This window comes from Pipra filicauda, unplaced genomic scaffold (assembly GCF_003945595.2).
Source record: "Pipra filicauda isolate LSUMZ 115617 unplaced genomic scaffold, ASM394559v2 scaffold33_size4404698_pilon, whole genome shotgun sequence".
Taxonomy (NCBI): Eukaryota; Metazoa; Chordata; class Aves; order Passeriformes; family Pipridae; genus Pipra; species Pipra filicauda.
Window position 1 is genome coordinate 1476876 of NW_024104465.1, and position 15454 is coordinate 1492329.

The 15454-nt window shown below is 39.8% G+C and overlaps 2 protein-coding genes across 2 annotated transcripts in view; one reads left to right on the forward strand and one right to left on the reverse strand.

The window, feature by feature from the left end:
- The window catches only part of GNAZ (G protein subunit alpha z), a 52734-nt gene extending 38721 nt beyond the window's left edge, over positions 1 to 14013 (forward strand). Inside the window, exon 3 of the mRNA XM_027714204.2 lies at positions 11934 to 14013. Within this exon, the coding sequence (XP_027570005.1) occupies positions 11934 to 12278 (345 nt within the window). The 3' untranslated portion in view covers positions 12279 to 14013. The remainder of the gene's footprint in view (positions 1 to 11933) is intronic.
- RSPH14 (radial spoke head 14 homolog) overlaps positions 1 to 15454 on the reverse strand; it is a 76592-nt gene that overhangs the window by 55243 nt on the left and 5895 nt on the right. The gene's annotated exons all lie outside the window — the stretch shown is intronic.

Here is a 15454-nt window from a genome sequence, read left to right on the forward strand (position 1 = left end):
AGAAAATTAGGTTGGGTGTCTAGAATTACTGGGTTCCTTCTAACTATAATTTCTCATTGTATAGATTGTTTCATTCCCTATTTATAAGTTGCTTTTAACAGCACCTCTTGATCTGACTACATGCTGTGGAAACAAATGTAGTCAATGAAATATTCAGATACAATAATTACAAGCTTGAGAAGAAACCAGTAATTCTGTCTTTGGAGCAGTTCATAAATAGCAAGTTTATAGTAAAGCACGAGTCTCTAAATGGAGTTGTGACTCTAAAGACAAACAGTGACTAACATGTGACATTGTCCATCCTGCAAGTTGAATGAGACAGGGTTCAGTGAAAATGTGTTCCTGTAACCTGAGACCACAATGGGGAGTTGTTTGGGTTTTTTTTTTTAAATTCAGTCTTGATCAACCAAAATTATTTTTGCTTTAGAACTTCCATCTCAAATAGGGGAGAAGCTTTTTTCCCCAGCATATATCACCATTTCTTTCCTTTAATTCTTCTCTGATTGCTTTGAAATGACCTAATGGAAATTATCTCTTGAAACTGCTCTGATCTAAATCCCACTAATGTTGCTTAAAACCAGAAGAATGTATTGAAAGGGAAGACAAGATTCTCCATGGTGCTAAACATTCTGGTTTTGCACTGAGTACTCCCCTCAGCTTGGCAAAAGGGGCCAAGATCAGACCCAGACTTAGACCCTCTAGTTGTGGTTGCTTTGCAGTTTTCCCTCTATCTTGTTTTCTCTTTTCTTTTCATTCCTGACTCTGAGCACTGACCTTTGTGCCCCACAGCCTTTTTGTTTCTTCCAGCTTAGTAGGAGGCAACCTCACGAGCCACAGGATGGCAAGAACCTTGTTAGAATTCCAGGCAAGGGTGCTAAAAATAACCACTTGCTCCTGCTAGTTAATCTTGCAACACAGATGGGATACAAAGGGAAGGTACCTGTTGTTCCCACAAGGGCTCTTGCTGGGCCAAACTCTGTAAGCATCCTACAAGCATTTGAAAATACCTTCAAAGATGCAATGCAATGAAAAGCCAGTGCTCCTGCAAGAACTTGTGAGGGCAAAATGCACCCTTCTCCAGGTGCCACACAGTGAATTTCTCAGTATAAAGTGGTACTTACCTTTTTTGTTGTATAATAGGCTGGTTTTATTGTTCAGCTACTACTGAAGAATGAAACTCCTGGCCAACTTTTTCTGGTCAAAACTAGCTCAGCATCAATGTGGGCCAGTTTTCTTTCTTTTTTTTTATCCTTTCCTTTTTCCTTCTGTGTCTAAGAGAAAATGTAATTCTCTTCCCATCACTCAAACGCTCCAGCACTGGACAATGCACATTACTGGAGGTCAGTACTTAATTCCAAACCCCCTTGCCTACCTTTTCTATGAAAAACACTCCCTGCTTCAAGTGACAGTGAAGTGTGTGAAACAACCTCTTTCTAAACTGGACAAGCCTAATGGGAAAGGCAAAATTGTCTGGGAACTGTAGCAACGATGGGCATTTAGGAAGGACTATGGGAACAGATGAAGCATTCCCTGGTATTTCCTGCAGTTTACCCTGTGAGATAACTGAACCTCAGATTGCATCAACATCTTTCTGTTTAAGTGCCCTTTTAATTTAATTGCTTTTTGAACCCAATTACACTTTTATGACTTTTACTGTTATCGTTATTATCCTCTAACACCTCATGACAGAGTTTTACATTTAATTATGCACTGTATGGAAGGAATACTTGTCTGCTGTCAGATAAGTGAATGTGATGTTTCTTATTTCTTGCATTGTATGAAGTGGTGCAAAAGTCATTCACTGTTCACCATTTCCATACCATTCATGGTTTTATGAGCTCTACTGTGTTCTCTCTCAGCTATTTCTTTTTCCAGGTTGAACAGAAGTAGTTTGTTTAATTTCCTATGATAGCCATTCCATGCTTATGGTAATTCCTGCTGGTTTTCTCTGGTTTTTAATTCTGTTAGACTGTTTACAATGATCCTTTATCTATTAGCTTTCATAAAGATCCAGAGTCTTGTTTTTAAGCTTGGCTTGATTGTGTTGAAATGAAAACCTTTTTATTTGATAAGTCTTCTTTTCTTTATATCATAGTTTATCAGATTGGACTTTTGTCACTGACATTTCAGATTTCAAATGTTGTTTTTTTTTTATCCAGAGAAAGGGCATTCACAGGCGCCAGATTTTGCAATCTGTCTCCCTACCATTATTCTGTTACACAAAATTACTGAACTCACCATTCTAGTCACTAGTGCATTCTAGTGGCACACTAGAGGAAAAAAGTAATGGAGGTCTTTCATTTTTTAAAAAATATTAATTCCCTTTTATATTGTTTCACTTCAATTAAGATAGACAATTGTCTGTGTGACAGAACCAATATTGACCCCATTAACACCCTTTCCTACCTTGCAGTGCATTAGAAAAGTGCCTCAATGAAAAGCATTCTTTCTTTACATATAATGTATCAGCCAGAGCTTGGGTTGTGCATAAACTTTCCAAAAGATGGGTTGGTCAGTGGCCTGCACCAGTGAATAAACAGTGAATAAACATCTTGCCCATTTCTGCACTAGTTCAATAGTTTAGGGGCTACTCTAAGGACCAGAGAGCATGAAAGAACTGTAAACAGTAAACCCTGGATGTTCCACAAAGGCCACAACTCCATTCTTTGGCCATTCCCTTTTCATCCTGCCTCACCAACAGGATAGTGACTTTTTCCATCAAAGGGATAGCCCTTAAAGTACCCTCTTTGGGATGCAAAGTTTGAGATCTGCTCAGAACTGGGTGCATAAAATTGACTTCTTACTTATGGATTCAACTACAAATCCGTTTTTACAATTCATGGAATTACAGCAATGTGAGCTGGACGTGCCCTCCAAGGTCTGGACTGTTGCCAGCAGTAAATCAGGCCAGCGGTGGCTTTACTGAGTTAGTTGAGTGAAAAGCCTCTATGGAGGGAGATTTCACAAAACTCAGCAAATTGTTCCAGTGCTGAGCTGGTGTTCTAGAGAAACCCTACCATCCACCCTGACCCTCCCAAGCCTCAGTTAGTGTTCATGGCTGCTTACTCCTTCCTCTGGTGCTGCTGGGAAGAGTTTTGTGTCATCACCCTTGAACTATGCTCAAGTCATTGTAGGCTGTTCTTAGATCACCCTTTGGCCTCTTCTGTGCCAGCCCAAACAAGAGTTCCCTCAGCCCCTTCTTGAAGGTCAGTGCAGAGTTAAATTACTTATCCTGGGGAGATGTAGCTTAGATATTAGGAAGAAATTATTTCCTATGAAGGTGGTGAGGCCCCAGCACAGGTTGCCCAGAGAAACTGTGGCTGCCCCATCCCTGGAAGTGTCCAAGGCCAGGTTGGATGGGGCTTGGAGCAACCTGGGCTAGTGGAAGGTGTCCTTCCCCATGGCAGAGGGTGAAGCAAGATGAGCTTTAAGGTCCTTCCAACCCAGGCCATTCTGTGATTGTCTAGACCCAGAAGGCTGATATTAAGCTTGAAGGTCTCAAATGAGGACAACTAAAGTCCTCATGTGTAAAACTGTGCAACATTTCAGCTGTGTTGGGTATGTACTTGGAATGCTCCTTTTGCCCTTGGCTAAGTAAACAATCTAAAGGCCTGAAGAAAACAAAAACAAAGAAACCACCCCACTTAGAAACACTGAGTAAGCTTTGAAATCAATTGAAATCAATTGACATATGTTACCAGGAATAGAAAAGCTGGCCTCTTTTACCATATAGACAACTCAATCTAAGGAGAAAACATCCAGATATTTACAATTAAGATATGGATGTTCATGCTACTTTGAATAGCTTTTCAAGAACTGTGAGATTTTAAATGTATATATTTTTAACAGTGTTTTTAAACTAGATTTTTTCTATCCTCTAGAAAAATGCAATTTGCTTGGAGTACTGTACAATGCTTAAAAAAACCCTCTCCCCCCCCCCCCCCCCCAGCAAGGCTAGGTATTATATGCTGCTAATTTACTTCTTAGAACTAAGTGAGGAACTACCTTAGTTTGTACCCAGGAAATCTTAACTTTCTGCCACTGTCAGAGACCATGGAGATTTATTTTCCTATTCTTCTTATGGCATGTTTGCCCTCCTAAAACTCCTTGCACTGCACAGTGATACCCAGAGCAGCAGTGCATGTGCTCAGAGCTCAGATGTCCAGAGGCTTCTGCAGCACAAAGCTCTGCTGACCTTTGAGGTGGGAAAAGGAGAGTCTTAATAGTTGTTTGCTGAGCAACTGAAATATTGCAAGGCCTCCTTTCAGGAGCAAAAACAAGCTCCCTGCCCACTTCAATGATTCTCTTGGGTGCTTTTACTGCAGCCAAGGCAGTGCTGTCCTGGCTGGACACTGTGCAATGTGTAGGTTTAATATGTTGGCCCATTGTGCCTCTAAGTTTCTCTTGGCCTGTGTCAGCTGCAATAGCATTCCTTTTGCCAGTGTATCCTTATTACTGCTTCCCAGAAGTGATGACTTGTGGTGTTGTTCTATCAGGCACAGGACCAATATTGAGTGCCCCATATTTCTCTTCTCTTGAACATACCTTTTTCTAGAACTTTCCTCTGGACTTGTAATTCTCTTACGAATAATGATAAATATAGCACCTATCACATGCACATTTTATGACTTCCAAATATAATTTTCCTTTACTTAGCTTGCTTAAGAAATATGTATAGCTGGTTACAAGCAGTAAGTCGCTCTACATGTATTTCCCCATTTCTATTCTGCCCCTTTTCTTGTTTGTGGAACAGCATTTAATACCCTGGCCAGACATCCAGGAGTAGCCTTTATCTGGATCTTCTGGCATTTCTATGCAATGATGACTGTCCCACCTTTTCTGATTCTTCGACTCAGTAACCTTTTCCACTGTTCTTCAGTTTTCTATATATCCTTTCTTTAGGTTCCCTTTAATTTAGAAGTCCTAGCAGAAGCACCTGTTGTTCTGCTCCTCTGCTTGGAAATCCCCTGTCTCAAAATCTAATCCTCCTGTCAGGAAATTTAATCAAACTTCTTTCTCAGCTCAGCTCTCCTTAGTATAATCATAGCTTGGTGTCAGACTGTACTTACTGGGATTAACAAATCTGTATTGTTCCTGATCTAGGAATATCAAATTGTTTTGATAGATAGTATTGAAAAGTGGTTTACCCCAGCCTGTCACTGGCACGTGTATTATATATATGTAACTACAACATATCAATGTTTAACTTAGCACAAATTCCTAAGACATGATTTGCTGTTTCAGGGGATCAGTTTTCAAAGACAAAAGTTCAGGACTCTGTTAAAGTAATACTCTCAATTAAATCTGCTTTGTCTAGTCTAGTCCACAGTAAGCCTTAGTAACACTACAGGTTTTTTTCCAGTCACAGAGATCATACATGATAAAATATTCATAATGTTTTCATTGTCATCCTACACAGTAGCCAAGACTAAAGGTCCTCATGTAATTCTCATTTGTACTGCCAGATTCAGTTATCATCTGCAGAATTTTATGTAAAGACAGTAGTAACATTCAACAGGCAATCATCATGGGAGATAGGATGCTGCAGTAGTGCTTTGTGAGGTTTAATTTCCTACTCTGAAAAAGAGGTATCAGACTGCTGCCCCCCCTGCCAGTTCTATATTGTACAAACTGTATAAACAATTACAGGACATTATCTTTAAAATAAGGAAGAAATAATTTGGTAGTTTACAAATTTTGTTTCCGAGTGTATTTCCACCTTTCTGCACTTCTCATTTCTCCTACGTGCAGGACACTGAAAGGAATTTTGGCAGGAAGGACATAAATAGATGGCATGTGCATGTATGGATCTGTATGACAGGTACTGACATAGCTGCTTCTAATTATCCCAACCTCCCTCCTGGTTTGTTTATGGGACTGGTCGGGAATTCCTGCACTGGTTTTGGACTAATGTGACATTGTTTTGGTGATGGATAATGAGTTTGTCTCCTTGTAGAATAAGTTAAGCTGCTAAGTGACTTAAGAACACTTCTTAATGAATTCACAGTGGGACTTAACCTTCTATGTCACCCTTTCTTATTTTGACATTTTAGAATACCCAGCATTTTCCAGGAAGATTTTGGGATCCTGGGATTGGAAACCAAAACAATTTTGTGTAGTCGAACCCCTGTTGCTTACCCTGTCCCTTCTGGGAGATACCAAGGCTAGAAACTGGTATATACAGGACAACAGGGGTAGAGTGTTTTATCCCAGTTTAATCCTACCTCAGTGAGGTTCTTAGTTTCTGGGAGAAGAATTCACAGAGTGAATTGGATTAAGGCTGTTTACTTCTCTCCGACACATAGTTTCTTCTTTTTCATTTTTAAATTAATTTTTTTAACTCATTAAATTATCCTAATTTCCCCCACTTCCCCACCTGATCCTTTACATTCTTGTAGGAGTCTTCTTCCTTTGAACAAAAGATGAATCACATAACAGTGTTTTCCCTTTTAAATCAAGTCTCTCTTATCCAGCACTCAATCAGGGCTGCCCAACACAGGAGGGACATTTCAACTAGCACTCAGTCCAGGCTTTTTTGCAAGAAAAGAGTGTCTCTTTGTATTTATCCAAGTTATCTCTTGCTTTCTGCATCATCTGTAGTTTTTCTCTGCAAATTCTGCTTTCTCTCTGCCTTTATTCAAGCATAGTTTGAATTCCTGAATTGCTTTGTCTGTGCCTGTCTTGGGCAATGGTATTTCCTTCATTATTTTGTAGACTGTCATTATTTCAGAATGGATTCAATTTTGTCTGGTAACCTTAAGGAAGAAACAATGTTTACATCCAAGTGATTCAGTTACCTTTTTACCCCACTACCCCTTCTTCAAATACTTCACCTTTACCTGCTTTCTTTAGAAGGTCTAAAGTTGTGGGTCTCTAAAGACACTTGAAACAGAGAGGAGAGATTGGTGCCATTTTGTGCCATAGCTCAGAGCTGCAGCACATGGTAAATGTCAGCCACTACTGCAAGGAAAGCCTCAACCAGGAAATAGTAGCAGCTTCCAAGGGTTCTTCCAAGATTCACTGACATTTAAAGATTTTCTAACTTTTCTGGAAAGCAAACATTGCTATTCCTGCACAAATTTTATTCGTTATTGTTTATGGTTTACACAAGATAAATTTATTTAGTTTGGTTAAGGTTTTCAAATCCTCAAGTGCCTACCAGTTTGAAAATGATGATGATGAAAGAGAAGCAAAGACTGAAAGTTCTCAGGTATAAAGTACAAATGGCAGTTAATTCCCTTACTTGTGATAATTTCTCTCTTCATAATTTTTCATTTTTAATCCCAAAGCTCCCCCAGCTGAGACTAAAAAGCTTTAATGTGAAAGCTGTAAGGAGATACTACATTTCAATTTGGCTCCATTTACCAAGTTGCTTTTTTCCTTAATTACTTGCTATTTTGATAACTGGAAGCTCTTAGTTGTTCTGAACTCTTTCCTGCTAATCACACCTCTACTGTTCCAGAGGATGACCAGGGACATTTGTGTGTTTGCAGAGTATTGGAAGAATAGAAGCAGCCATCTGTTCCTTAGCGAGTTCTTTCCCTTAAGCAACCAATTCGTTGTTCTTATGCTCAGAGAAGAATTTGCAATTAGCCCCCAACAAGGCCATCTGGATAAAGCACTGGCATTATCTTGCTTATACCCCAGCTTGTATATAATTATAAAATTACAGCAGCACGTTTTTTTTCTGACCACCTTCAAGATTCCAGACCTGGAAGAGACACTGCAGAGAAGAATAATACCTTTTCTATCCTTATTTTTTCTCCATGTTAATAGAAAATTTTAATAACACCTTTGGGAGTTGTACAATAATTTATTCTATTTTTATTATAATGAGCCATAACCCTCTCAAGTTCACTTTCCATATGATATGAACAGTAGTTTTGCAATATTAACAAAACCAGAAATGAACCTGTTAGGAGCATATGAGTGGATACATCACATATTTTCAGTGTCAGCCTTCACCTTAGAACAGTGGACATACCACCTCTTAAGATATAGCAGAAATCACCTGGCTCTCGTGCATTGCTGTTTGAAATATGGTTGATGCACTGAACAAATCATAAGCCACCACCTGGAATTTATAAAGGCCTTGTCTTGCCATGTATAATTTTTTCTCTTCGATTTGGATTTAATTGTTTGTCATTTAATTCCATGTGGAAAGTGAGACTGAACACTGTTTCATGTCTCCATCTTGACAGGTGAAAAAAAAATCAGAGTAATTTCAATTAGTTTTCTGTTCTATATATGGAAGTAGGTGTTGCCTGTTTATTTTTCCCTAAAGTTTTCCTAATTACCTGGATGACATCTTACTGTTATTCACAGCTGAAGGATGAGATGCCACCCAGAGGGACCTGGACAAGCTCGAGAAATGGGCGATGGGAATCTCATTACATTTAATAAGACCAAGTGCAGGTGCTGCAGCTGGGTCAGGGCAACCCCGGGACCACTCCAGGCTGGGGATGGACAGATGGGGAGCAGCCCTGGGGAGAAGGACTTGAGGTGCTGGTGGGTGAGAGCTGGACATGCCCCAGCCCAGAACCCCCCTGGGTGCTGGGCTGATCCCCCAGCGTGGGCAGCAGGGCAGGAGGGGATTCTGCCCCTCTGCTCCCTCAGGTGAGACCCCCCTGCAGAGCTGCCTCCAGCCCTGGGAACAGAACAGGAAGGACGTGGAGCTGCTGGAGCGAGTCCAGAGGAGGCACTTCTCCTACAGTGAGAGAATTGGCTTTGTTCAGCTTGGAAAAGAGAAGGCTTAGGGGTGACCTAATTGGGGCCTGCCAGTACCTAAAGGGAGCCAACAAGAAAGATGGAGACTATTTACAAAGGCCTGGAGTGACAGGACAAGGGGGAATGGCTCCTGTGACAGAGTAGGTTTAGATTGGATATTAGGAAGAAATGTTGCCTGGTGAGGGTGGTGAGGCCCTGGCAGAGGCTGCCCCGAGAAGCTGTGGCTGCCCCATCCCTGGAAGGGTCCAAGGCCAGCTTGGACAGGGCTTGGAGCAACCTGGGCTAGTGGAAGGTGTCCCTGCCCATGGCAGGGGGTGGAACAAGATGATATTTAAGGTCCCTTCCAACCCAAACCATTCTATGATTCTAGGATTTGAAGACTTGAGTTTTCCTTTCTGACACACTTCCTCATTGCTCAGCGATACATTTTCCTACCTGTGCTCTTAAAGTTAAATCATGACATGGATTTGGGGGTTTCATTTCCCAAAGTATGTCATGCATTTTTACCATGCAACCACAGCTCTGCACTGGTATAATACAGCCTGCACCCTTGTTGGAAATGATTCTTGATTAACTTGCTTTTAACTAAAATAAATCCTATTTAGTTTAGCTAAGGATTTTATGACTTTCAGATATCCAGCCAATATTATAATAATATTACACTGAAGAAGAAATTTCTTAGGTGTCAAGATCAACAATTCACTATTTTTTTTTTACATCACATAAGGGATCACCAAGTTTACAGTAATTAAAAAACTGTCATCCTCTTGTATGTGTTCATTACATTTCATAATTTATGGAAGGGTTTTAACTCTGCTTTTGTCCTTGGATTACAGACTCCACGGGAGGATTTGGGAGCAGAGGGACAGTGTTATGAGTCAGTACAAAATACAGTAATAAACACAAACCTTTTAAAGTGCAATATCCCCTTGACATGATTATTCTGAGAGTTGGCCAAAAACCTATATTAGCTCTAAAAGATTTTTTTTCAGCCTATTAGTAGCAAAAGCATTTCGACCGAGATAAAAATTTAATTATCAGCTACAAAATCAGGAGAGGAAAGGATGAGTATTTGGAAACAGATGTATGATGTTTTTAGGGGATTATCTGTTGTGTCAGGATCTGCATTGTGAAAATAAAAAAGAAATGCTTAAATACATTTTTAAAGTTACGTTTTTACACCTACAAATCTGTCTATATAAAAAGTAGGCTTGAGTTCAGATGACCCCACCTTTACAATGGCAGAAGCAAACAACCAACCCCCAGGAGCTGAACTGTGTAACTTTGCTTATATTTCAGTGTGTCTTTAGGGCTTGGGAGTGAGATTCCCCCATGCTGGGGCAGTGCCAGCCCTCACGGTGCCCCCCTGTGCTCCTGGGGCTTTGGAAGGCCCAGGAACTGCCAGCAGTCTGTGGGTTTAGTCTGTAAGCACAGAATGAAATCAATGCCTTCATGGAACTCTGAGTACAGAGCATGCAATTCTGACCACGTCAATCCTTAGCAAATGAAAAGGAATAGTAACACGAAGAGAGGAAAGGAGGAGAGGTAATTTGAAAAGCTTGTGTAACCCAGTTTGCTCCTGTTTCAGCAGCCGTGCATTTTTAAGGGCTAATTTTTTCAGGATACTGTTTTAGTGCAACAATAATGATCCAAACTGTTGCAGATTTCCTTTGAAGTAATAACAATACATTTGCATTCTCAAAGAAGCCCCACAACAAAATAGAAAGTAAATTTTAAATAAATTATATTTTCATATTATTTTTTGTGTAATAAACAGTGAATGATTTTTCTCTCTTTATCTCATCAGTTGCAATATGAATTGACTCTAGTGAAGTCAAGGGAGATGCACTAGACACAAATGACACAAATTTCAGGAGAATTAGGCCCAAAATACTGTTATTTCTATCAAAAGCCAAAACCATCCTGTTGCTTCCACTTTCCAAACAGGGAAACTGGCCAAAATACTTCACAGTCAAACAACAAAAATGCCCAGACTCTTGATTATTTTCACAGAATCACAGAATATGTTGAGTTGGAAGGGACCCACGAGGATCATCAAGTCCCATTCCTGGCCCTGCACAGAACAATCCCCAAGAGTCTCATCCCCTCTGAACAAAAGCCAGACAAATGGAACATGAACATATTTGCAAAGTCTTGTAAACAAAATATACTCTTTGTTTCTGATATCCCAAATCCCTTCTGTTCACTTACTCTGGGCCACTGCACTGACTCACAATGTACACATAATGTTTCCAGAAACCTAAACGTGCTGGAAAACATTGATCTTGCCAAAAATGCTCGATTAAGATATTTTATATATCTACTTTTGACAATACTTAAGTGGTATTTATTTTAATAATCTAGAATATTTTCAAAACATTACATCTGTTTACACCTATTTAGAGGTGTAAAGCAGTGAGTAAACTGAGCCTCCCAAGGGCCCGGTACCATGGACAGCTCCAGCTGCATCAGGAGGAACAGTCACAGTGGTAACACGTGAGGAAAAATCCTGCCAGTGCCTGATTTCTAACAGACCTCTCTGCTTCAGTCTAGAGCAGCATTGCATTGGAATTCCAATAATGGAGTTTACCTACTCAGGGCAGCAGACAGATGTTAAACACATCTGGCTAAACTCAGCTTTCAGGTATAAACATTCAAGTTGTCCCACCATAGCAGGATGTGGTTATTGTGCATTCTTTCCAGCTTCCCATTATACAGTAAGGAAAAAATTCTGAGTATGTATGGCATGCTAAACTACACATCTAATGATGTAATCTTATAACTGGGCTGTATTAATTCCATATTTTCAAAAAAATTTAAAAAGCAGAATGTTTTTGTGGTGTGAAATCCTTAGAAGACACTCATCCCTATTAAAGAATCTGTTATCAGTGCTAACCAAATTTGAATAGAACCATGTTTTCCCAAGTTGCACCTATTGTTTCTAAATCTTCAGTTTTAGACTTTTCTCCCTAGTTGCCAAATATAAAATAAAGGAAGGAGTAATGTGTGGTGAAATATATTGTATGAAAATAAGTGAATTAAGATCCCTGAAATTTGATGGTCAGGTAAGATGGACAGTGACCAAATGAAAGAAGACTTGTTTCTAAAGGCAGATTTTGCTCCCTGATAGACAATAATGTATTTTGTGTGCTTCCCCCAGTCATGCTGAAACACTGCTGTTGACACCGTTGTTTCCTCTCCTACAGAGTCGAATGGCAGAAAGTTTGCGTCTCTTTGATTCCATCTGCAACAACAACTGGTTTATCAACACTTCCCTCATCCTTTTTTTGAATAAGAAAGATCTGCTGGCAGAAAAAATCCGCCGCATCCCCTTAACAGTCTGCTTCCCTGAGTACAAGGGCCAGAACACGTACGAGGAGGCCGCAGTCTACATCCAGCGCCAGTTCGAGGACTTGAATCGCAACAAGGAGACCAAGGAGATCTACTCACACTTCACCTGTGCCACTGACACCAGTAACATACAGTTTGTGTTTGATGCAGTGACAGATGTCATCATTCAGAACAATCTCAAATACATTGGCCTCTGCTAAGAGTCCTTGGGCTTAGTCTGTTTTCTTGGAGCGATAAAAAAGGGGTTAACCACTTCCACTTCTAGTGGGAAAAAAGGGGGCAGTGCTTAATAGCCCAAGGAGAGAAAAGGGAAAATCTGATGTATGAACACAGTTTCTCTTATGGCCCCTTAACTTGCTACATCATTTTCCACAAATAAATGTTCTGGAGAGTGAAAGTCTCCTCTCCAAGAAAACCACACACCCCCAGTGAAAAAAACCCCAAAACAACCAACAGCTCAAAACCCCCAAAAAACAAAAAAAAAGAGATTGATGCCTAACTCTGTGGAGATGTTTCACCACAGTCACTGCACTTTTAACCCATTCGTTTCATTCCATTTCCTGCAGTGGGAGTGTTACCATGTTCTGTGTAAGAAATAATTCTTCATCCAGTTGTCCTAAAGTTTTATTGACATAAAGATATAAATCTGGTGAGTGGCAGACGAACTCGTTTGCAGGGTGTGGAGCAGAGTGGTTGTGTTGGGGAGAAAAGCCAGTTCAAACCAGAAGCTACAGAACAGGAGAGTTTAAGGAAAATACTGCTGTACTTTGTAGAGAACAGGCACGTCCCCACCATATTGGCCCCCCCAGTGAGGAGTCCATACCCCCACCCTGTATGCACAGGCACATGCACACACATATACTATGTACACACCTCTGCTTTATTTACTCTTTCTCATGGACACCTTGCCTATTAAAGGAATTGTTGGTGCACAATGTTTTGTGATTTCCAAACTGACAAGCAGCTCCTTGTGCTCTTTAAGGCTTCAAATATGCAGCAAACCCCCACAAAATTAATCTATGACTAGGCCAAATTAAGGTCAGTGTTTCTTCTACTGGTAAGGAGTTTTATACATCGAAACAGTCTTCTTTTACATCTTTTTTTGCCAAATCTTGTGGTGTTTCACAAAAACCAAACTATATTTAAGAAGTAGGTTAGTGTTCCTTTTTTAATACAGATTAAAAAAAATAAATCACAAAGCAATTTTTTAAATTATTGTTGTAGTGTCTGGGTTGCTGAATGTGAAAGTTGCCAACGGACAATTCTGTTCCACTGCTCCAAATATATTCTGGGAATTGTAATGTTATATTTCCCAAGCAGCAGGAGCCATGGAGATTGTGTAGTATATAGCCTCCAAAGTCTTTTTTTTTTTGTTGTTTTTTTTAAATTATTTTTAAAATGTGATGTACTATTAGAAGGTTAAAGATGAGCGATATGAACAATAACTAAATGTCTTGATATTTCAATTTAATAATTTAAATTATTTACAGTTTAGTGAAATTAAGGAAACTGAAGAGATGCATTCCTCAGCTCCAGGTTTCATCTCAGAAAGAAACACTACTGGATGGAGTAACATTCTGGCAAAAGTTTGAATGCATGAGAAGCTCTGTGGGACTATACTGGAAAATCTCTAATGGATCATAGAGACCCAAGTCTTTGGTCAGTTGATTCTTTCCCCTGCCATAGAAAAGACTTCTTAAAGACTTCAGTGTAAAGTTGGTGTGTAAATAAATGTTTGATAACTGTAAAGCACATACGTACACAGAGACACAGACACACATGCACACTGGAAAATCACCTTCTACTTTTGTTCCCCTGATGTACTATGATTAGTGCAAGAAATCTCAGCCAAGGGCTCTCAGAAAATTAAAACAAAATAGTTAATAACATCAACATTTAAATTGTCCACTTAAAAAATAAATAATTCAAATGATACCGAATGTGTCTACAGTGTGTTCATTAATTAGTGTTATGACAGTTGCTTAATCAGGTAATATTTGGGGTGTTTTCTTTCCTTCATGACAGGCTGCTGAGGTTTCTTTTATTTGCTCCAGGTCTCCTTCCTCGATTTATTCATTAACATTCAGCCATTTCAATATTAAGCAATTACACTTGAGCAACTGAGTGAGATTTAAGGGATGTGTTCCCATCAATCCCATAATAGCCTTACAAATTCTGGTTGCATGTTATTGTTATATTTTTGGGGGAGACTGTTAGTTATAGACCAAAATCACTTGTTAGAGAATGGTGGATAATTTGACTGAGGCCCTTTCATTCCCTTAATCATTTCTGACACCAGCTGAAAATATTTGATAGTGCTTGGATAGCTTTATTGCTTTCATTGCTTCTTGGCATTGCTACAAAATGCATTAAAAAAGTCCTAATCTTTCTTATCTTATGTTTAAGAATCCTCTTTTGACCTGTTTGAGAATATCAAAATGCAAGCTAGGACTTCAGCTAATGATGAGCTGGGACTGCCAAGAGAACTACAACACTCTTGAAGGCAGTGATTCAAGCAATAATAATTTTCAACCTTGCTAGAGAATGCAAAATAAGAAAAATATCCCCTGAGGCTCAAGTCATAGGTTAAGACTCTTCAGTCCAGACATAATAATGGGGAAAAGATCTGTCTAATTTTGAACATGGTATTTTTTCCTTGTACTGAAGACACAGGGGCCCTTTAAGCATTCCCTGATAACTGTTTTCAGCTGAAGAGGCAAATGAGCCAATGAGGCTTTGCCTTCACAGTATAAAAGGTCTGTCATGGCACAGAGGGAGGATTTAGGTCTCACTTGTAGGGAGAAGGTGCTGCTGCCTGCTCGTGATGTTTGCAGTCAGGCTGCTTGACTCGGTGAGTGAACTAAAACCAATGTGGTAATTGCTGGTACAGGATCCTCTACACTTTGTTTACTGGCAAATTGCTCTCATTTCCTTGGGAAAATGTACAGCATTTCTAGTCTGATTTGCTTTCTCTCCTGTGATAGCCTGTTGTTAGCTGGCTGAACTGGAAAAGGTAGGAAGTTAGTCAGGGCTTCCTTTTCCAAGGAAGGGTCTATTAGATGTTATGCCTCCTTCACTCCAGCTTTCATGGGACTGTGGCCATTAAAGAAGGGAGAAGAAAACACCAGCATTCATTACAGCACAGCTTCAAGATAAGAAAGCTGGATAAAACCAAAGGTGTAGTCAAGTTATGAGGAGGGTAAGAGACATTTTATAGTAAAAAAAAATCTTTATTCAACTAAGAAGGCCCTTCCAACATAAGTATTGAAGACAACCTACAGTGAAGTGGAGAATCCTGATATTTGAACCAAGGCCTAAGGGGATTTCTAAAGAAAAGCAGCCAGTTCCATTTCTCACTGAGTGAAGGCTGCCTTGG